The sequence below is a fragment of the Arachis hypogaea genome, chromosome 17 (genome assembly GCF_003086295.3).
Source record: "Arachis hypogaea cultivar Tifrunner chromosome 17, arahy.Tifrunner.gnm2.J5K5, whole genome shotgun sequence".
Lineage (NCBI taxonomy): Eukaryota > Viridiplantae > Streptophyta > Magnoliopsida > Fabales > Fabaceae > Arachis > Arachis hypogaea.
The window spans coordinates 1925950-1949224 of record NC_092052.1 but is presented as its reverse complement, the minus strand read 5'-3'; the positions used below and the strand labels follow the sequence as shown (position 1 = coordinate 1949224).

Here is a 23275-nt window from a genome sequence, read left to right as displayed (position 1 = left end):
TGCAGCATCATATACATGTAACAATACACTTACAAATATAAATAAAAAGACGTAAACAGAAACAACCAAATTAAAGCCTCAAACGAAATATAAAAAGACACAGCAGCATAACATACAAACTTAATTATTGCACATTTATGTTACAACAAAAACCTGAAACAGATTTCTCATGCAGAAGTTGTGGCCACTAAGTTGTTCTTGCACGCCGGTTTCCACGGCTCCTCCTTTTAATTCTTTTGCCTCCAAAGATGATCACAAGCCATTGAGGTTTTCCATTTGAGAAAACACAGCATCCCAAGCCAATTCCAAATACCATTCCACATGCATATCCTATTGCCACTGGTTTCCAACCAAACCCAAACTTGTCTTCAGCCTCAGAAGATGGATATTGCTGTTGAGGGACATTGTTGTTGCATTCAATTGACAATGGAAATCCACATAGGCCCATGTTTTCCTCATAGGAATCGTTTGAAAATGTATCAAACTGTTTCCCTCGAGGTATTGATCCCTCAAGATGGTTGCTGGAAAGATTCAAGACTTCAAGAAAGATCAGATTGGTCAACTCATCAGGAATTTTCCCTGTAAGCAAATTTGAGGAGAGGTCCAATGATTCAAGGTTTGCCAAATTTCCTAGAGAGTGAGGAACAGGACCAGTGAGGCTGTTATGGGAAAGGTTAAGGCTTATAAGTGCATGAAGTTCTCCAAAATCATCTGGAATCTCTCCTTCAAATCTGTTATTTGATAAATCGATACTTACAAAGACATTTGGAATTTTCTCAAGATTGGTTCTAAGCCCTTTCATTGTTGCAGTCACAGAATCATGGTATTCTAGGTCAATGGAGCCTAGTATATAGCCATAACCACTTTGGATGTAATAGAAGCTGCTTTGCACTTCTGCTCCAACAACACTCTTCATGGCTTGGAAACCTTTTGGTAATTGGCCACTAAATTTATTGGATGAGATATCAAAAATAATTAAACTGGGAAACACATCTTTGGTTTTGAAGCTGACTATCGTCCCATAAAACTTGTTGGATCTTAAAACCAATATTTCCAAATTCAAACTTTGAAGCCAATGTGGAAATGTATCCTCTATCTGATTGTCGCCGAGATTCAAATCCATCAAATCTTTGCAGTTGGACAGAGATCTAGGCAAATGACCTTCTAATTGGTTCCCATTGAGATTCAATGTGTTGAGATTCCTGGAAAAGTTACTTGGCAAAGTGCCATGAAATTTGTTTGTCTGTAGATCCAAAACAATAAGGAAAGATAAATTGGCAACACATTGTGGAATGGTGCCTCTGAACTTATTGTGCGACAAGTTGATAATCTGGAGAGAAGTTGCATTGCAAAGGAAGGAAATATTGTCATCAGTTAGCAGGTTGAAACTAAGGTCAAGGTATACAAGTTGGTACCATGGGAATTGGCCTATTGATGACAACTGGTTATGTGAAAGTTCCAAATACCCTAATGAATGTGAATCATGTATCCATTTGGGAATTTTTCCTTCAAGTTTATTTTCTGAGAGTTCGAGAATTTGCAACTTTGGAAATTTCCATGAGATTTTGGAAAAATTAGTTAAATCGCTCTGAAGCAACTGCAATGCTACTAAGTTGGAGAACCTATTATAACTGGAATTGGTTCTAGAATCTAATAAAAATGAATTAAAACCTGAAAGAGAAAGGACTTGAAGGTTTTGAAGCTTGGAAAAAAGTGGTAAATGAAGGGAATAACTCCAATTGGCTGATGACAAACATAAGTGAGTGAGATTTACAAGGTTAAATAGTGATTTTGGAATATTGCCTTGTAATTTATTCCTGCATAAATATAGATACTGCAAGGAATGGGATGAGATTGTACTTATATTTCCTGTAAACTGATTATTTGATAGATCTAAGGATGTTAAAAATGGTAAGGAGAAACACCAAGATGGAATTGTCTCATTTAATAAGTTATCATTTAAAATCAATTCAGTCAAACTTAAAAAACCTGTTATTTTTTTAGGAAGAGATCCCTGAAACTTATTATGAGAACAATCCAATCGAGAAATTTGAGTTAAGTTAGCTAATGAAGATAGCAATAGCTTTCCTCCTAAATTGTTACCTGCAAGAATGAGTGTTTGTAATTTGGTGAATTGACCAAGTACTTTTGGAAACTGACCATTAAATCTATTGTCTGAAAGGTCCAAGTGAGTGAGATGTTGAAGATTTGAGAGCCAGGATGTGATTGAACCACTGGATTCACTTCCAGACAAGTACAAAGAAGTTAGATTTGTGAGGTTAGAAAAGGAAGAAGGGATTTGTGATCCTGAGAATTGACACCATGAAAGATCTAAAAAATTAAGAGACGTATTGCAATTCAACTTTGGAACATGGACTTGAATGTTTCTATTTCCATGTAGATTGAGCTCATAAAGATTGGGTAAACAGAGAATTTGACTTGTCAAATGTCCTCTTATCCCTGTATAACTAAGACTAAGAGTAACCAAAGAGAAAGACCAATTGGACAAATGACTTGGTGTTAAGCTAATGGAAGACATGTCTGTATCATCCAATATAATCTCACTCAAAGAAGTTGCATTTTGCAGCATTCTCTTCCAAGTGGTTTCTTTCCACTTTAAACCAGAATTCCAAGAGAGATCAAGTGACTGTAATTTGGAAAGGTGTGAGATTTGAGAAGGAATATCACCTTTAAACTGACAATAAGATAAATTCAAGTGTGTGAGACTCACAAACCCACCAAACTGAGATGACAACTGAGAATTATAGATATGATTGTGAGCAAAGTTGAGTGTTTGGAGATGAGTAAGATGGAAAAGTGTAGTGTTAGGATGGATTATACCTACAAGTGCACTGCAACTTAGATCAAGGCCAATCACGTGACCAGACAGAGAATCACACGTGACACCCATCCATGAACAACAATCTGTCCCATTGTCCCACGTACTCATCTTTGGATAAGCATTGGGGCATTCATGCTCATACCATCCATAAAAAAAAGTAGTGTTAGTAATGAGTTGGATCTTGAAGTGAAACAAGGCAGAACTCTCTTCTGGATGGCATGAATGAGAAGACAAACATGCAAAGTGAAACAGCATAAATATGTGGACACACACCACCACTCTAACAACCACCAACATCATTATTGATTATTCCTTGATAGTTTTATATGGCTCAGATCATAAATCAAGATCCATGTATTTATAGCCAACCCATCACATTCACATACATGATTTCTATATTGAAAACTACCGGTACCAAATAATATTCATACCCTCCCAATTTATCAATCTATCTATTCTTAATATATAAAAGTAGATACATAAGTTTATCTACATTACTTTTAAGCTATTTTTCTTCTTCTATTAACGTCATGTCACTTACTTGACAAAATTTTAAAATCAACCATTCAATTTTTGCCAAATCATCTATTATTTCCAAATCAATGAAAAAAATAAAATATACAAAAAATAATATAATAATTACCAATGCCAATAATTAGAAATTAATAGTGTCTAACCAAATTTGTAACTTACAAAAACATTAAATTCATATTCCTATATTTATTATATCTTACCGTTATAAACAATACAAGAAATTTATTACTCCAGTAATTAATTTATTAATTTCTATAAATAATTCATTCAATGTAATAAACATCCATATTACAAATGTCATAATAATATTATTAATCATAATAAATTTTACGTTACAAATATTCAAATTCCATACTATTTGAACTACTTATATAAGTCTCTTATCACTATTCCTTCAAATTACATCAAATTTAGCACAAAAAATTTATTTATGAACTACACAACATCTCAAACTTACTCAATGGAGATAACTAGGTTGAATGTGAAAAGTGTATGAAAAAAGCATATAAAAAAGGAGATAACTACATTTGTGGCACATATAATCAAACACCACAATATCCAACAATAAGGTAACTCTATATACTTTTTATAATCACATCTATCAAATTATTAGTTACTAACCCAATACTTATTTTAGGTTCAAAATTCAATTAAAGGTTTCAAATCAAAGTGGTACAACAACTTTTGTACTATTTGATGGCGAAGCAAAAAAATTGTTGGGTACAACTGCTTCAAATCTAATGGCACTCCAGAAAAGTAATGACATTGAAACATTACCCCAATTGAAAAATTTGTGCAACCTCACTTATATTTGAAGTCAATGTAAATGATTTTAATCTTAAAGAAAGTTCTCAACAATACACTGTTACCAAGATATTTATTCAAACCAAAAACACTAAATTTTAACACCCATTTGTTACCAAAACATTTGTTCCAACCAAAAATACTAAATTTCAACCCCATTACAACAAATAAAACAGGTAATACTAAAAAAAAAGTACTTATTTTAGTTATTTTAGATATCATTTTTATTTCTAATTTAAATTATTCATTGATTATAGGAACCAACTTCGCCAACACTAATATCATTAGACGAATATCACATACACATCAAGAGATTAAGGAAAAAGAAAACTATACAAATTCAAGATACATCTTCGGAAGAAGAACATACTTGCAAAGATGGAACAAACAATACAATAGAAAGTGCATATAACTCAATAATTCATAAAGAACATGCCTTCACAAGAACTTACAAAGAAAGAAGAAAATAACAACTCTAACAACAACCAATAAAAAAAAAAGAAGACGAGCGCCACATAAGAAGATTAAGTTCATCAACTAAAACAAATACAAAAATCAAACCACCAAATAAAAATGTTATTTTGTACATACAATTCTAATATTCAAATCTTTTATACTATAAATTATTTTAAATAAAATACCTTTTAAATTTAACTTTAATTTATACATTTAATTTAATTTTACAAAACATAATCATTTTTAATATTTATTATATACTATCATTAATTTATCGCGATGTCTCATTCTAGTTCACGTTAATAGTTATATGTTCGTTTCCTGTGTTTCTTCCGAGGACTAAGGAACAAATTATATAAGACGGGAATATCATTATTATTATAATACAAGCTGAAAGCCTGAAACCTAAGTCAATATATAATACAAAAATGTTATATGTGGAAATTAATGGGCATAGGAAATATAAAAGACGTCCAAGACAAAAGAGATACATGCATGCAATGAATGGAAACTACATATGAAAATACATAGCGTTATGGATGTGTTAGAAAATAATTTCATTTTAGTCTTTGAATGAGTCAAAGGAGAAAAAGAGTTGCAGGAGAGTATTTATTCAATGCAATTTGTTTTGAAAAAAAATAACATATGATGGATATATATGACAAAAATTAAGCTTAAGAACTTGTTTCATCAATTGTTACTAGAATTAATGAATATTAAATAAAACAAGTTCTGGCTATTTTTAACTAATTATGTTTCCTTACCAAACATTTACGGTTTACTAAATACACTTTTCTATCACAACTTCAAATGACAGAAGAATCATGAGCACTACTACTCTACTAGTTAGATTGTAATTCCCCCTGAATTTTCGTCATTGTCAAGAAACTTTTAAGTTTTGGTATTTTGCACCCTTTTTCAATCAGTGATCAGCAGATTTCTCAAAAGTGGATTTAGACCTCATTGTATACTCTGCAACAAGTTGAGCAAAAGATGATGATCTATCCTCTAGCAATTTTGAAGGTGAATCATATTCCTCAATTAATCCTGCATTAAATTAATTTACAATGAAAAAATCAGAAATGGGGAAATCAGCAAGGTACAACAGAGTTTAATTATGAATAATTGGTACTTGTTAGTTCTTACCTTGATGAAGAAGCAAGACCATATCACTGTCAAGAACAGAAGTGATTCTATGTGCAATGGTTATGACTGTTGAGTCGGCGAAATGTAGCCTAAGAGTTTGTTGTATCAAATTGTCTGTAGCAGTATCAACTGATGCAGTCGCTTCATCAAGCACCAATACCTTGCTCTTCTTAAGCAACACCCTACCTAAGCACACCAATTGCCTCTGACCCATACTCCAATTTTCGCCATTCTCGCTAACTGCAGCATCAACTTTTACATTAGCAATAAGTTCAGGATAGAGGTACTATTTCATCATGTTCATGAAAATTAGAATACTAACCTGGCGAGTCCAACTTTCCTTCTTTTTGTCTAACTTCATCACCAAGCTGACACTTGTCCAGGGCCTTTAAAAGAGAAATCAAATGTTTAATCTTGACTAGAACTCTGTTTGTGCATCTATTTAACAAATAAAAGTACAAAATTAACCCACCTCCCATATTTGTTCATCTGTGTACTCTTCTAGAGGATCAAGGTTATTTCTGACTGTCCCTTCAAACATGGTTGGGTCTTGAGGAATAATGCTTAGTCTAGACCTCAAATCATGAAGTCCTATTGAAGAGATGTTGATGCCGTCAATCATAACTTCTCCTGTGGTTGGTTCAACAATTCGGAAGAGTGTTTGTATAAGAGTTGATTTACCACTTCCTGTTCTCCCAACAATCCCAGTTTTCAGTCCTCCGCGAAATGTGCATGTGAGGCCACGCAACACAAATGGAAGGTGCGGAGCATAACGAACCTTCATCATTGACAATGAATAGTTACAACTATGGCACAAACATTTTATGAAATAATAAAACTATTGACATAATTTAGAAGCTTGCATGGAATCTTACAAAATATTATATCTTTAACTACCTGCAAGTTATGTATATCAACCTCTCCATATGATGGCCAAGAAGGAGCTGGTCGATTTTCTTCGATAACAAGGGGAGGCTCACTAGGAATGGAAGTGTACTGAAGTATTCTTTCTACTGATATAATCTTGTTCTCCAAGTTACAAAGATTCCATATCACCCAAGCTTGTATCATGTTTAAATTAAGACCATATGTAACAGCTAAACCGGCAATGCCTTCAATCACAAAATTAGATGGAAAGAAAACAATTACATTTAATCCTTCATCACCTATGCAATTTGATATTTTTTTTTTATTGATAATAAATAGAATATTTGAATCATATACCTGGATCTATGACTCCTTGAGGAATAGATATCAAGAATATCAAGGAAAAGGCAAATGTGATAGATGACAACATATCTAATCGGAAGCACAACCACTCCATAGCACCAGCAATATTAAACTTTGGCCGAGAATAGCCGTCGGTCAATTTCATATTTGTTTCCTGAAATCTAGACTGCTGATCAAAGCTTCTAATGGTTGATGTACCAGAAATTGTTTCAGCAAAGTGTTGAATGATTGGAGCTTTGCATACTCCAACCAAACGTGATAGTTCTCGAGCCGATGGTATATAGTATTGCTGCAGAATTACAGGTTAGTTAGGACCATATAAGATCACTTAATGGAGTCAAATCCTCTGCAAATTCAAATTTGATAATATACACATCTTTATTAGCAGAAGCATAATGATTCAATTAATACCTGATACCATATGCTGGCTGCTATCATAGGTATAAAGACAATGAAAACTTGCCATGCAACTTGGGACATCACTGCTATAATTCCTACAAGCTGGATCATGGAGAAGGCGAACGAACCAATTTGATAAGGAATATCAGTATCTACTGCACTTTGGTCAGTGGAAGCCTGCATAGAACAGATTGCAGAACACCATTATATCCAAACTTTAAAAGCAATTAAGATACAAAAATCATATCTATCTTAAAAACTAAAAGAATGGAGTAGCAGTGTAGCACATACTCTGTTAAGGATTCGACCACTCGGAGTGGAATCAAAGAATGACATTGGGGAACGGAAGATGCAGAAATGCATTTTATTGAAAAGTATAGTAGCTGTCTTATAACCAGCCGTGGCAAGAAACATGGCTCTAGAAAGGATGCAAAATGCACTTCCAATGGCCAAAGCAACATAGACAGCCAAAAGAGTTGTTCCTTCAACAGGTGGCTCCACATCTTGTGAGACTGGAGTTGCCCAAGCCATCCAATAGTTGCTTCCAATTTGGAGAACTTGGAAGAGAATCTGAGACAACAATATGAAAGGAACGAGAGCTCCTCCATACGCTGTCGTGATGTATCTCCAATAGATTGAAAATCCAACTCTACCTTTCTCCCTTTCTTCTTCCTGAACAAGCTGGCCTTTTGGCTCATCTTTCTCATCTGTTTTACCATTTTGCTCATATCCGTTTGCCTCTTTTTCTTTAATACTTCCATTAGCACTAGAAACACTTCCATCTTCCATGGTTCTTATTTCATCTGATGTTGTTCCTCCATCCAAAGACTCGAGTGTAGACAACGCTTTCTTGTGTGCACCAACAAGTTCCATGAAATCAGTCCCACTATTAAGCAAGTCATTATACTTTCCACATTGAGTAATCTTCCCATCTTTCATGACCTACCAACAAGGCATTATTATAACATTAGTCAGGGAATTAAAAAAAAACAACACTTTTCAGAGTTTAAGAAAACAAAATTCTTAAGAAATACACACCAAGATGAGATCAGCAGCTGGCAAGAACTCTACTTGATGAGTAACATATACTACTGTCTTTGAACTTAGTTGGCCAAGCAAGCATTCCTGCCATATACAAACAAAAAAGAAAAACTCAGTTATTAAAATAGTGATGGATGATGTGCAATCATGTTGGAAGAACTAAATTATAGAAGAGTTGAGTTACCTTAAAGAGGTGAGATCCTGTATGAGCATCCACAGCACTAAAAGGATCATCAAACAAATATATATCAGCATCTTGGTAAAGGGCACGAGCAATTTGTATTCTTTGTTTCTGTCCTCCACTCAAATTGATACCGCGTTCTCCTATAACTGTCTGATCACCAAAGGACAAAACTTCTAGATCCTTCTTCAAGGAACAAGATTCAAGTACCTTCTCATACCTTTCCCTATCCATCTCCTGTCCAAACAATATATTATCCTCTATCTTTCCGCTTTGTATCCATGGCGATTGAGCAACATAGGCCTTTGTTCCACACACCTTCAAGATACCTGATTTCTTTGGCACTTCTCCTAATATACAGGAAAGTAATGTAGACTTGCCTGATCCTACAGTACCACAAACAGCAACCCTCATGCCATGTAGAACTGTGAGATTTATGTTCTTCAATGTTGCATTTGGTGAAGATAAATCCCAAGAGAAATTTCCATCTACCACTTCAATTGCTTTATCAGAAGAACCGCGAGGAAGCCTCTCTACAACATCGGACTGCAAGTCGTCAAGACGAAGGAATGATGAGATCCTATCAACAGAAACCTTAGTTTGTGCTATCATTGAAATTGTATCTGGAAGATTATATATAGGCTCTTGAAGAATCCGGAATGTAGCAAGTGCAGACAAGATCTTCCCTGATTCAAGTGGAATCCCCATAAGCATACAAGTTCCAAAAGTAGCCACAGATACAAATGTTGGAGCACCCCAAAACACAAATGTGGTCATGGCTGATGTATAAACAAATTTCTTTAACCAGCCCTGCTCGGTTTTCCTGAGTTCAGTTATCTTAGCCAGAAACTTCATTTCCCACCCTTGAAGTTTGAGAATCCTCATGTTCCTGAGAATCTCTGATGTTGCCTTCATTCTTATATCTTTTGAATCCATCAACTTATCCTGATATTTTTCTTGCAATGATCCCAAGGGGACATTTGCCAACATTACAACAATGGTTGCAACAAATGCAGCAATTGAAGCAAGGCCAAGGCTTTTATACAAAATCAACAAGGCTAAAGAAATTTGCAGAGCTACCATCCACAAATCATGAATGTACCAACTGAAGACACCAATCCTATCAGCATCAACTGACATGAAGTTGATTACTTCCCCGGAAGTATGGCCTTGCTTTGATTGACATGAAAGTGTCAATGATTTATTATAGATCATGGTCACAAGTAGTGCTCGCATTCGAAGTCCAATTTGCTGCAACCTAAAGAACCAATGCCTCTGAGTCAAACACTCAACAAGCTTCGCCAAGAAAAATGTAGAAACCAAAACATAGCCCTGATTCTCATATAGCCTTTGTCCATCAAGGTATTGAACAAAAGCATCAATGAGATAAGGACCAACATAAGAAGCCAAAGTGTTCAGCAATGCAAGAACTGCTGTGAAGAGAATCTCCTTCCACTCCGAGATTATCAACAACTTCACCAACTTAATTGTGGTCAAATTGTTAACTGCACCACAATCTGCCTCCACCTTTTCTCTGAATTTCGGAAAGGCTCGAACCACACTATCGCTGCTATCTAGTTGTGGCACATCCTCAAGGTCCAAGGTCTTCTTATTGCCAACAGCAATAAGAGGACCAACCCAAGAGAATGTAAGAATGCTGAAAATTCCAGCATTTGAATAAGGGGTAACAGTTTCAGCCCCTTTCTTATTATCACTAACATGGGCATCACCATTCAATAGAGTCTCCTCAAGAGTGCTAAATTCACACTCACTCCTCACAAAACACACAAAGTAACAGAAGAATAAACCCACACAAGCTGAAACTACATCAGAAACCAAGTACTGAGCAGGTAAAGCCTCATGCTTTTCATACACAAGAACAATGTCTACTACAAAACAATAACAAAAAACAAGCAGGTAGAAGACACACCAAGTTCTAAAGAGTAATGGAAACCTACTATCACCGGAACTGAAGAAGAAGAAGAAACCTTTTTGTAAGCAAACACCAACAACACCCCAAGCAAGAGCTTTGAGTGCCAAATCCAAAAGAGTCACGAGCTCTTCTTCTGACCAACCACTTCTATACCAATAGAAGTAATTAAAGAGACATAGGATAAGGTTAAATGCTGAAGCAAAAACAGAACAAAACAGAGCCTTTTTATTATAATTAGTCTTATTAGACTCATATCCAGTAGCAGAAGCTCCCACTCTGACTTTCTTCCAAATCCACAACACCAAAATCACCACCACCAATAAGAGGTGGAGGAAGCTCGAGAAAGCATGAAGAAAGAGTGGTTGGAGGAGAAAAGAAACGGTGGCAGAGTTCACAGAAAACATAGTGTAGTTACTTATTACGTGTACGAAAAAAAGAATAGAATTAAAACAAGAAAAAAGAAAGCTGCTTCTTTGATTGAAGTTCTGTGAAGCTCTGCCAAAAGGGTGTCAGAAAGTAGCAAAATTTTTGGAGTTTTTGAGAAAATAAGATTTTGTTTGAGGCTATAAATAAAGCAGCTATCATATAGTGTGAAGTCAAAGAATGAAGAGAGAGAGAGTCAAAGGAGTGAAAAAAAGGGTTCCTTGGAAAAAGGGAAAACGTGGTGGCCAAGGAAGAACGAAGGAATCAAGGAAGGAGGTTCGAACTGAGTCAGAAAAGGAAAAACAGTGGTGGCTAATTTTCCCAGGAAAAAAACAGAGAGAAAAAAAAAACACAGTTTCAGAAAGTGACAGAAAAGGGATGCAAACAGAGAGATTGTGTTTTGGTGGCGCCGATGGAAACATATAAAACTAATGAATGCTGCATTAATTAGATTATGAGAATTAAGAAGAAGTGAAGAAATCAAATTCTCAGAATCCCACCATTAAAATATTATTAAATGATGTTGAAATCTGAATCTAAAAAATTGGCCATATTAGCCCTATTTAATTAAGAATTTATCTATCTTATGCGGTAAAGACAAATGTTAATAATTTAATATTATATTATAAACTAAACAATTGTTGAAAATATAAAAATTTAAAAGTATGTGTTTATTTTATATTTAATAAAGAAATTAAATTTTTTATTAATAATAATCTTATAGTGTATTTTAAAGATCGAAAATATTTGGTAACAAAAAAAAATCAGTCAAAAATAGTCATAACTTGCCTTATTTAATATTTATTAATTATTGTAATAATTAATTAATGCTAAATAAGGTAAGTTCTGCCTTTTTTTTGTCTATCTAGCATTACCCTTTAAAGATATATATGTTAGCTAAACTTTTTAATTAATTAAAATAAGACCCTCAATAAATTATTACGAAAATGTTTGGTAATTAAAGAAAATCAGCAAAAAACAATCATAACTTACCTGCATTCATTACAATTAATTAATGCTAAATAAGGTAAATTCTGACGGTTTTTTTTGTCTACCTAGCATTACCCAAATTATTACTATTAAAAAGGTAAAGTAGATAAACTTGCTTTAATAAAGCTGAATTAGATTTTTTCATGCATGTGTTATTATTATTATTATATGAGTGTCATTATTTTTAAGTAGTAATAATTCTCTCTTTAAGAAATAATGTATCAATGTTTGATTGAGTGTTATATACAGGTTTTAACTTATATTTAAATCAAAACCAAATATTGTATATAATATATATTATATATAGATGGTTGATTTTTTTTATACTTAATATCAATGTTTAACCTGTACGACAAATCTATATATCGGCCAGAATATGATTTTTATAATAAATCTTTTAAAATTTAACTAATTATATGAATTTGAATTTTAAATGATACTTTTGTATAGCAATTTATTTTCTAATAATCCAATCTGTTTTAGGCTTTTAGCTGATAATGTTTTTCTTCTGGATCTGATCATAACACTTTTACATATCCAAACTCGGTTAAACATTCTGATAAGAAAAAGCTATTTTCTAATTCACATTTACGAGTGATATATTATTTCCAGAAAAATAAATAAATAAAATAAAATAACACCTACATTAGCCAGAAGCTCAATAATGCATGCATGCATGATGCATGGTTGGCGATGATGATTCATGCATGAGTGATCTTATTTCTTTTTTGCTGCATGTGACATGCGTGCCACGCATGTATGCTTATGATACAATACAATATCATATGATATTAATTTCCATAATAATATATATTGAAGCATCAAATCTTTCAGAATAAATCATATAAATATATTATATGTATGTAGTTTATATATAGTTTATTCATTTAATTTGATGCTGCTGTTGATTGTTGAATCCTTCATGAAGGAATAACTATGGATTTATTTTGGATTATCTAACGGGGTATATATTAATAATTTAATATTAAGTTATTGACACTGTCTGCATGACTGCATGCGTGGAGAATTGTCTCACGAAATGAAAATGATTATTAAATATTAATGACTTTGATTATATATATAAAAAAAGATTATTGTTAATGACTTTAAGGTTTTAAAACTAAAGGGAGTCTTAGCTTCGTCAATTTCGATTTATTTTATTATGAGAGAAAGAAGCCGGAATTTGTTGGGAATTTACTATACCGAAAGTGAGGTAGTTGTATTGAAGATGTATATACTCAACAAAAATAATTATTATTTGAATCTATGAATTCATCAAAATTGTTAGATATCAATAATTTTTTTTTTAGAAGGTAAAATACCGATATTATAAAGGAGCCACTCAGATAAAGACGTTGAAAACGTCTTTTTATAAAAATATTTTTTAATAATTAAAATTTAAAACATTTAATTGATTAAATCGTGTTAGTTTTGTCAAAATTAGACTAAATAAATTGATTTGACCGAAAAATGGTGATTCAAATCTTGAACTGGTCTAAATTAATATTATTTTTTATAAAAAATGACTACAATACCCTATTATAGAAAATGACTAAAATACTTCTATTATATATATTAATTTTGAGAATCCTAAATTTTAGTCATTTATTTTTCTATCCTATGGTAAAATTTAGAATTTTTAAAATTAATATATATATATATATATAAAATAAGAGTATTTTAATTATTTTTTATAATAAATGTATTATAGTCATTTTTTATTAAAAAAATATTAATTTAGACAAATTTAATATTTACTTCACCATTTTTTTACTTAAATTAATTTGTCTAGCCTAATTTTGACAAAAATAACATGATTTAATCGATTATATATGTTATCGATTATATATGTTAAATTTTAATTACTGAAAAACATCTTTAAAAAAAAGACGTTTTAAGCGGCGTCTGAGTGGCTCCCTATTATAAATATCACAAACAATAAAAGTAACTTATTTTTTTTGTTGCCCACGGTATCTCCTAACCCGACAGGCTAATGACTAATTCGTCGCGAATCTGAGCTCTATTTAAGGGTTGTCGTTGGTCAATAAACTACTACATGCACAATAAAAGTAACTAAGATGTTAATATTTATATTTTGAATTCAAGCTTAATAATTATATGTTATTAAGGTAATAAACAAATAATCAATGCAAGCTTAATAATTATGTTATTATACGAATAATTAGTAACTAATTTTTAATATATAAATAATATGATTATTATTTAAAAAATATTAAAAAATTATCAAAATTTATTATTTTTAATTATCAGTTAATTATTAATATCTAAAAATATGTAATAAAATATATTATTATATTATTAGACTAAAAAATTAGATTAAAAAAATTAAATTAATAATTAAATAATGACTAAAAATAATAAAAATTTTTCATACATTTCTCTTATTATTAATTTATGAATTTATCATCGTAAAGTGAGTGGACTATATCACTATATGATTCAGTTTTCGTTGTCATGGTCCCCTCAAATACACCCAAAAGTAGCAGTGTAGTTTGGACTTCAAAACAAATATATTTTGAGCATGATGTTGATATCTTGTATATATATACGTAATTATTCAAAAATCATAGAAACCACAATTAATGCAATGTCACGGCGTCACCTTTTTCTAGCAATCCTAGTCTGAGAGATGATTTAATATTCACAATTTTGGTTGCTAACAACCATACCCCACAACCAAAAACAGTGGTCTAAGGGCCAAAAATTCCAAATTCCTTGATCATCACGTCTAGCAAATTCGTCATTTAAAAAATAAAATGAATTAAATGATGTTGTGCTCAAATTCAATCTAATCCGGCCAATGTTTATTACATGTTGGATAATAATAATAATAATAATTCGTATATACTATCACGAAATCTTCAATCTTTTGTTACTATTGACGATTTTGTTCATAGTTGGAAATTTTATATGCAATATGACTCTTTTGAAATTAACTTTTCCCATGCCAAAAATTCAAACTTAAAAGCATTTACTAACAACTAACTTGGGTTGATCGAGTGCTAAGCTCATTCGTCACTTAAGCAAGTGTCAAGGGTTCGAATTATGTCTTGTGCATACATCAATTCATTGGCCAGTGGTAGACCCTTAAATGGAGTTCAGATCCGCGACAAATTAGTCCTTGACCTGTCGAGTTGGGGAATACCGTGAACAACCAAAAAATAAAGCATTTACTAAGAACAATCATATTATTTGTAAATAAAAAATTTGTTATTGGTATAAAATATATATTAAAATAAAAAATACAAATAAAAATATATTAAATTACATAGATAAATATATACAAATACATAATGATTAATTTAATAACTAATTTTTTAAATATACATATAATATTTTCGTATGAAGAAAAATTAAAAAGTTAAAGAATGCATATAAGACTTCAACTCCAACTAAATTTCTTATTTAATTTTATAAATAATGGCATATATTATGATTATCTTTAATAGAAGTTTTTAATTTCTTAGTTAATAAATATATAAAAAATACATTGTAAACTTAAACTTTGTATATCTTTTATAAAAAAAAAAAAAATTGATAACTTTAAATGTGTACTTAGGACAAAACCCTTTAAAAAACACCAAATATCTCTCTCTCTAAATTTTAATTTCAAATTAAACTTTTTAGAGTTGCACTTTTAAGATATTTCATATTTGCATTTATATGTGTTGGGTAGATTAGATATGGGCCCAGAAAGAGGCAGCCCAATATATGACCCATTATAGGCCCATCAGAGCTTCATTACATCTAACATGAACTGAATTCAAGTTATGAAACAAATTACATTAACTGATTTAACAGATTTCTCAAAAGAATCTTCATTGAACAACAGATTTATCAAAAGTTGACTTGGACCTAGTGGAATATTCAGCCACAAGTTGGGAAAAAGAAGAACACCTATCCTCTAGCAATTTTGAAGGTGACTCATACTCTTCAATAACTCCTGCATTATATAAATGGACAATGAAAAATCAGAAAATGGCAGATAAAAAAAACAGTTTAATTAGGAATAATAGGCACTTTATAGTTCTTGCCTTGATGAAGAAGCAAGACCATATTGCTGTCAAGAACAGAAGTGATTCTATGTGCAATGGTTATGATTGTAGAGTCAGCAAAATGCAGCTTAAGAGTTTGTTGAATCAAATTGTCTGTAGCAGTATCAACTGATGCAGTTGCTTCATCAAGAACCAATATCTTGCTCTTCTTTAGCAGCACCCTACCTAGGCACACCAATTGCCTCTGTCCCATGCTCCAATTTTCGCCATTTTCGCTAACTGCACATTAACAATAAAGGGTTGATGTACTATATAGATGTAATCAAGCTCAAGATCACCTAAGCTATAAAAGTTAGGTAAATTTAAATCACCATGTTCAAGAGAACTTAAACACAAACCTGGAGAGTCCAACTTTCCATCTTTCTTTCTAACTTCATCTCCAAGTTGGCACTTATCTAAGGCCTATACATTAAAGAATGTGAATGTGTGAATGCAATGACTCTATTCTTTGTATCTGTCACTTTGGTTGGATGTACAATTATTAAGAAACTTGTAGTAAAACTAATTTATCTTTAATGAAAAGAGAAGACAACAGAATAATTTTTAACACTTTTATAGATTAAGAGGATAATTAATAATTTAATAACAAACTTTAAGTGTTTAACAAACTAAACCAACCTCCCAAATTTGTTCATCAGTGTACTCTTCAAGAGGGTCCAAATTGTTTCTAACTGTCCCTTCAAACATGGTTGGATCTTGAGGAATAATGCCAAGTCTAGACCTCAAATCATGAAGTCCTACTGAAGATATGTTGATGCCATCAATCATAACTCTCCCAGCAGCTGGTTCAACGATTCGGAATAGAGTTTGTATGAGAGTTGATTTACCACTTCCTGTTCTTCCAACAATGCCAGTTTTCAATCCTCCATAAAATGTGCATGAGATTCCGCGCAACACAAGTGGAAGGTGTGAAGCATAACGAACCTTCATGAATCATTTCAAATATGGCACAATTTATAATGTTTTAGAAGCTAATTTCTAAGATAAATAACCATAACTTGTATTGCAAGAAACAAAACAATTTCGTAAAATACCTGCAAGTTTTGTATGTCAACTTCACCATATAATGGCCAAGAAGGATCTGGTCTATTTTCTTCTACAACAAGGGGAGGCTCACTAGGAACACAAGTATACTGCATAATCCTTTCGACCGATATGATCTTGTTCTCTAAGCGGCAAAGATTCCATACAACCCAAGCTTGCACCATGTTTAAATTTAGTCCATAGGTAACAGCTAAACCAGCAATGCCTTCAATCACAAAATTAGATACAAGTGAAAAAGAATATATAGAAGTTAAAGTTCTTCATTAATATGCAGAGTAACCTTTGAATTGTTTGCAAAATATCATAGTCATGTTGTTACATACTTGGATTTATGACTCCTTTTGGAATAGATACCAAGAATATCAAGGAAACTGCAAATGTGACTGAAGACAACATATCTAAGCGAAAGCACAACCATTCCATAGCACCAGTAACATTGAATTTCGGCCGAGAATATTCGTCCGAAAGTTTCATATTTGTTTCCTGAAATCTAGACTGCTGATCAAAGCTTCTAATGGTTGATGCACCAGAGATTGTTTCAGCAAAGTGTTGAATCACTGGCGCTTTGCATACTCCAACTAAGCGCGATAGTTCTCGCGCTGCTGGTAAGTAATATTGCTGCAGAAAATTTAAGTTCAGCACTACATATGTTAGTTCAAGATCATCCATAATATCACATTGTAAAATCAAGTTTTTCTGAAAAATAATGTTACCTGGTACCATATGCTGGCTGCAATGACAGGTATGAATACAAAGAAAACTTGCCATGCAACTTGAGACATCACTGCTATGATTCCAAGAAGCTGTATGAGAGTGAAGGCAACTGAACTAATTTGATTTGGAATGTCAGTATCAACAGCACTTTGGTCAGTAGAAGCCTGCATTAATAAATGTTGTATGAAATGTTATAATGAGATATAAGTACACAAATTATACCTCAAAAATTAACCATGGAAGGAAGAAAAAAAGATAAAGGGTCAAAAGAATGGAACATCACATACTCTATTGAGAATTCTACCACTTGGAGTAGAATCAAAGAATGACATTGGTGCGCGGAAAATGCAGAAGTGCATCTTATTGAATAACAGTGTAGCAGTTTTGTAACCGGCAGTAACAAGAAGCATAGCTCTAGCAAGAATGCAGAAAGAACTTCCAATAGCCAAAGCAACATAAACAAGTATAAGAGTTGATCCTTCAACAGGTGATGGATCCACATCTTGTGAGATTGGTGTAGCCCAAGTCATCCAATAGTTGCTTCCAATTTGGAGAGTTTGGAACAGAATCTGAGCCAACAATATGAATGGAACAAGAATCCCTCTATATGCTGTGGTGATGTATTTCCAATATATCAAAAACCCAACTTTACCTTTCTCTCTTTCTTCTTCTTGAACTAGCTGGCCTTTTAGCTCACTATGATCATTGATGTCTATTTTATTACCAATTTGATCATCTTTTCTTGCCTCTTTTTGTTCCACAACATGAGCATTAGAGACACTAATATCTTGTTCAAAGGTACTTGTTGAATCAAGTGTGGACAAAGCCTTTTTATGTGCACCAACAAGTTCCATAAAATCAGCTCCATTGTTAAGCAATTCAATATACTTTCCACATTGAGTAATTTTTCCATTTTTCATGACCTAACAACAAGGCATAACAACATCAAGGGTAGTAACTAATAAAAACCACTTTTTGAATAAATAGCAATAGAATTCCAGAATCAATTTCCAACCATGCTTTTTCACTTTCCTACTATTCAATTAACTAGCAGCATAAAAATTGTCATACAATATTAAGCTCCTAGAAATTAATCTCATAAGATTATAAGAACATATACTCACCAATATAAGATCAGCAGCAGGTAAGAACTCTACTTGATGAGTAACATAAACTACTGTCTTTGAACTCAAATGGCCTAACAAACATTCCTGTCAATCCACAAATAAATTAGAAAAAGATTAGTTAAAAAAAGTTATTCATATTTTTATATTATGCATAAGAGGCCAGATCATAGTGCACACGGTAAATAACAGAAAAAGAGTTACCTTAAAGAGATGAGAACCTGTATGAGCATCAACAGCACTAAAAGGATCATCAAATAGATATATATCAGAATCTTGATATAAAGCACGTGCTATTTGAATCCTTTGTTTTTGTCCACCACTCAAATTTATCCCACGTTCACCTATAATTGTTTGGTCCCCAAATGACAAAGTCTCAAGATCCTTCTTCAAGGAACAAGCTTCAAGAACCTTCTCATACTTTTCCCTATCCATCTTCTTACCAAACAATATATTATCTTCAATTTTCCCACTTTGTATCCATGGTGATTGAGCAACATATGCTTTCTTACCACACACTTTTAGAGTTCCTGAAACCTTTGGTACTTCTCCTAATATACAAGAGAGTAATGTAGATTTTCCTGATCCAACAGTGCCACAAACAGCAACTTTCATGCCATGAAAAACACTTAGATTTATGTTCTTCAATGTTGTAATTGAAGAAGATAAATCCCAAGAGAAGTTTCCATTAGTTACTTCAATAGCTTTATCAGAAGTACCTAATGGAAGCTTCTCTACAACATCGAATTGCAAGTCTTCGAGGCGAAGGAACGACGAAATCCTATCAAGAGAAACCTTAGTTTGTGCAATCATTGAAATTGTTTCTGGAAGATTGTATATAGGCTCTTGAAGAATTCTGAATGTAGCAAGTGCTGATAAGATTTTCCCTGATTCAAGTGGAATCCCTACAAGCATGCAGGTGCCAAAAGTAACAACAGAAACAAATGTTGGAGCACCCCAAAACACAAATGTGGTCATGGCTGAAGTGTAAACAAATTTTTTTAGCCACATTTGTTCAGTTTTTCTGAGTTGAATTATCTTAGATAGAAACTTCATTTCCCATCCTTGTAATTTGAGGATCCTCATGTTCCTAAGAACCTCTGATGTTGCCTTCATTCTTGCATCTTTTGATTCCATCAACTTTGTTTGGAACTTCTCTTGCAATGATCCTAAAGGAACATTTGCCAACATTACAAAAACTGTTGCAAAAAATGCAGCAATTGAAGCAATGCCAAGATTCTTATACAAAATCAACAATGCTAATGAAACTTGCAATACTACTAGCCATAAATCATGCATGTACCAACTGAAAACACCGATTCTTTCGGCATCAACCGTCATCAAGTTGATTGTCTCCCCTGAAGTATGTCCCTTTTTTGATTGACAAGAAAGGGTCAATGATTTGTTATAGATCATTGTCACAAGCAGTGCTCTGATTCGGATTCCGATTTGCTGCAACTTAAAGAACCAATGCCTTTGTGAAAGACATTCAACAATCTTTGCTACAAAAAATGCAGAAACCAAAACATAGCCCTGATTTTCATAGAGTTGTTTTCCATCAAGAAACTGAACAAAAGCATCAATAAGATAAGGACCAACATAAGAAGCCAAAGTGTTCAACAATGCAAGAAATGCAGTGAACAGAATCTCTTTCCATGCTGAAACTACTAACAATTTCACAAGCTTAAGAGTGGTTATGTGGTTTGTTCCACCACAATCTGCTTCAACCTTTTCCTTGAAAGCTGGAAAAGCTTCAACAACACTGTCTCCGGAATCTAGTTGTGGAACATCCTCAAGGTCTAAGATTTTCTTATTACCAAGAGCTATAAGAGAACCAATCCAAGAGAATGTTAGAATGCTGAAAATTCCAGCATTCAAATAAGGCGTAACGGTTTCTCCCCCTCTATTAGTCTCTTTTTTCTCCATGGAAGAAGCATGATCATCACCATTCAATAGAGGTTCCTCAATGGTGCTGATATCTTCACACTCATCATTCTTCACATAACACATAACATAACAGAAAAACAAGCCAACAAGAGTAGCTACCACATCAGAAACTATGCACTGAGGTGGTAAAGGAACATGTTTTTTGTATAGAATAAGAACAATGATGTCCACTATAAAGGAAGAACAAGAAACAAACAGGTAGAAGGCACACCAAATTCTGAATAGTAGTAAGGGAAATCTTATATGATCATTATGCATGGAAATAGCAAGAACACCCCAAGAAACGGTTTTGAGAGCCAAATCCAAAAGGGTAAAAAGCTTTTCTTGTGACAAACTAGTTCTATACCAAATGAAGTAGTCGATGAGAGAGAGGAAAAGGTTGAAAGCTGAAAAACCAACAGAACAAAACAGAGTCTTTTGAAACAAAGCTTTATTATTATTATTAGTTTTCTTATCTTTGGATTCTACTGTGATGATTCTCTTACAAAGCAATGTCACCAAAACCATTGCCAACAATAGAAGATGGAAAAAGGAAGACAAGGCATGAAGGAAAATGGGTTTGAGTAGAAAACAAGTGGGAAAGTGCATGAGAGAAGAAAATAAAGATGAAACAAACCACATTGCTTAGTTGTATGAAGCAATCAAACACAAACAAGGAATGAGGCTTATTATGAGGAAAAATGAGAAACTCTATAGAGGTATATAAAGGAGTTCTAACAGCTAAGAAATGTGAAACTCGTGTGAAATGAAAAGGTGAATTATAGAAGGGAAAAAGAAAGCAAAGAGAGTTAAAGGGTTAAAGGGGAAAAGCATGCATGGATAAAGCTATGTATACGTCAAAGTTTCACATTGATTATAAGAACATATTAAATAAACATTTGTATAATAATTATAGGAGGTTCTTATAGTTTTTGGTTAAATATACTTTGTATATTATATAGTAGTAGTAATAATAAAAGTGACATAGTATAAAGAGGCTCAAGAGATTCTTTGCATGCTTTAGTTTAATTGGAAAAAGAGGGGGTTTCTTTGCATTGGTTGTCACCTAACGTTTTTGATTAAAAATGTTGGAGTTTTGACCCATTGCTTTTGTTAAAGGACACTTTCTGTATATATATAGCTCGAATTTTGATATCTCTTTATTTAATTATTTTCTTTAGTTAAAAAAAAAACAGTTACTTATAAAAGTGAACTCCGCCTATGTTACACCTGCGATACATAGCCGGTCCCAAACCCAGATAAAAGAGGAGGGTTGTGTTAGGTCTTCGACAACTAACATAAAAATATAGTAGAACCCCCATGACATGAATCAAAGACATTATTGCGCTAAAGTTAGGTCGTTGCCCGGAAGCAATGCGCTGTATGGCTCGAGTACGGTGTCAAATGAGCAAGAATCGCTGCATCGGTGCCCGGATGTAGTGTTAAATGAGCAAGGGTTCTCGCGTTTTCGTGAACGGACGAGGGTAATAAATAAACTAGTTCACAAAGTAAAAGTTAAAGGTCGAAGCGACAGAAGGTTGAGATTTGGGACATGGAATATAGGCACTCTAACAGGAAAGTCCATGGAAGTGGTGGACACTATGACAAGGAGGAAGATTAACATTATGTACCTACAAGGAACAAAATGGGTTAGTGCAAAGGCTAGGGAGTTGGATACTTCTGGTTTTAAACTTTGGTATACATGAAAGGTGAAGAATAGGAATGGAGTTGGAATAATTGTGGATAAGCAGTGGAAGAAGGACGTAGTGGATGTCAAGAGGGTGGGAGATCGGATCATCTCTATCAAACTGGTGGTGGAGGGAGGTGCTTTCCATGTGATTAGCGCCTATGCACCACAAGTGGGTTCGGACGAACAACACAAGATAAGGTTTTGGGATGATCTAGAGAGTTTGGTTCAAGGCATACCTTTGGAAGATAAGATTTTCTTAGGAGGAGATTTAAATGGCCATGTTGGGAGAGAAGTGACTGGATATGGGAGTATTCATGGAGGCCATGGTTTCGGGGTGATCAATGTCGAGGGTAAAACTATTTTGGACTTTTCCTCAACCTTTGATCTTCTCATCGCAAATACATGTTTTAAAAAAAGAGACGGACATCTTATAACCTATAAGAGTGGCATGACAAGCTCTCAAATCGACTTCTTCTTGTTGAGGAGAGTCGACCGAAAATTTTGCATTAACTGTAAAATTATCCTGGGAGAGAGTTTGACAATACAACATAGAGTGCTCGTCATGAATTTTCACGTTGGGCAAAAGTTGAGGAAAAGACATCATACGAAGAACCCAAGGACGAGGTGGTGGCGGATGAAAGGTGAGGAACAAAGAAGCTTCCTAAGACATGTAGGAGAAGAGGCAAAGTGGGATGGGAATGAAAGCGCGAAAAAGATGTGGA

General features: G+C 33.3%; 3 protein-coding genes across 4 annotated transcripts; all 3 read right to left on the bottom strand.

The window, feature by feature from the left end:
- Positions 1–187: 187 nt before the first annotated feature.
- LOC112766552 (receptor-like protein 47) lies at positions 188–2590 on the bottom strand. The gene is made up of 2 exons (XM_072223186.1): positions 2104–2590; positions 188–1650 (listed from the first exon to the last, which is right to left on the bottom strand). The coding sequence occupies exons 1-2, from the start codon at positions 2588–2590 to the stop codon at positions 188–190; spliced, it is 1950 nt and encodes a 649-aa protein (XP_072079287.1).
- Positions 2591–5258: 2668 nt separating this feature from the next.
- On the bottom strand, positions 5259–11429 carry LOC112764255 (ABC transporter C family member 3). Its single transcript, XM_025809806.3, has 10 exons — positions 8637–11429; positions 8450–8536; positions 7703–8353; positions 7424–7588; positions 7007–7301; positions 6680–6894; positions 6255–6560; positions 6105–6168; positions 5783–6022; positions 5259–5683 (listed from the first exon to the last, which is right to left on the bottom strand). Exons 1-10 carry the CDS (start codon positions 10968–10970, stop codon positions 5559–5561), a joined length of 4482 nt encoding a protein of 1493 aa, XP_025665591.1. The 5' UTR covers positions 10971–11429; the 3' UTR covers positions 5259–5558.
- A 4158-nt stretch (positions 11430–15587) lies between these two features.
- Positions 15588–21595, bottom strand: LOC112766485 (ABC transporter C family member 3). Of its 2 annotated transcripts, XM_025812384.2 has the most exons (11): positions 20241–20416; positions 19142–20106; positions 18938–19024; positions 18101–18736; positions 17813–17977; positions 17423–17717; positions 17090–17304; positions 16674–16979; positions 16394–16457; positions 16035–16274; positions 15588–15943 (listed from the first exon to the last, which is right to left on the bottom strand). In XM_025812384.2, exons 1-11 carry the CDS (start codon positions 20266–20268, stop codon positions 15819–15821), a joined length of 3126 nt encoding a protein of 1041 aa, XP_025668169.1. In that variant the 5' UTR covers positions 20269–20416; the 3' UTR covers positions 15588–15818. The 2 variants fall into 2 exon arrangements, with proteins under 2 accessions (XP_025668169.1, XP_025668168.1); XM_025812383.3 differs by having other exon boundaries at positions 19142–21595.
- Positions 21596–23275: the final 1680 nt, after the last annotated feature.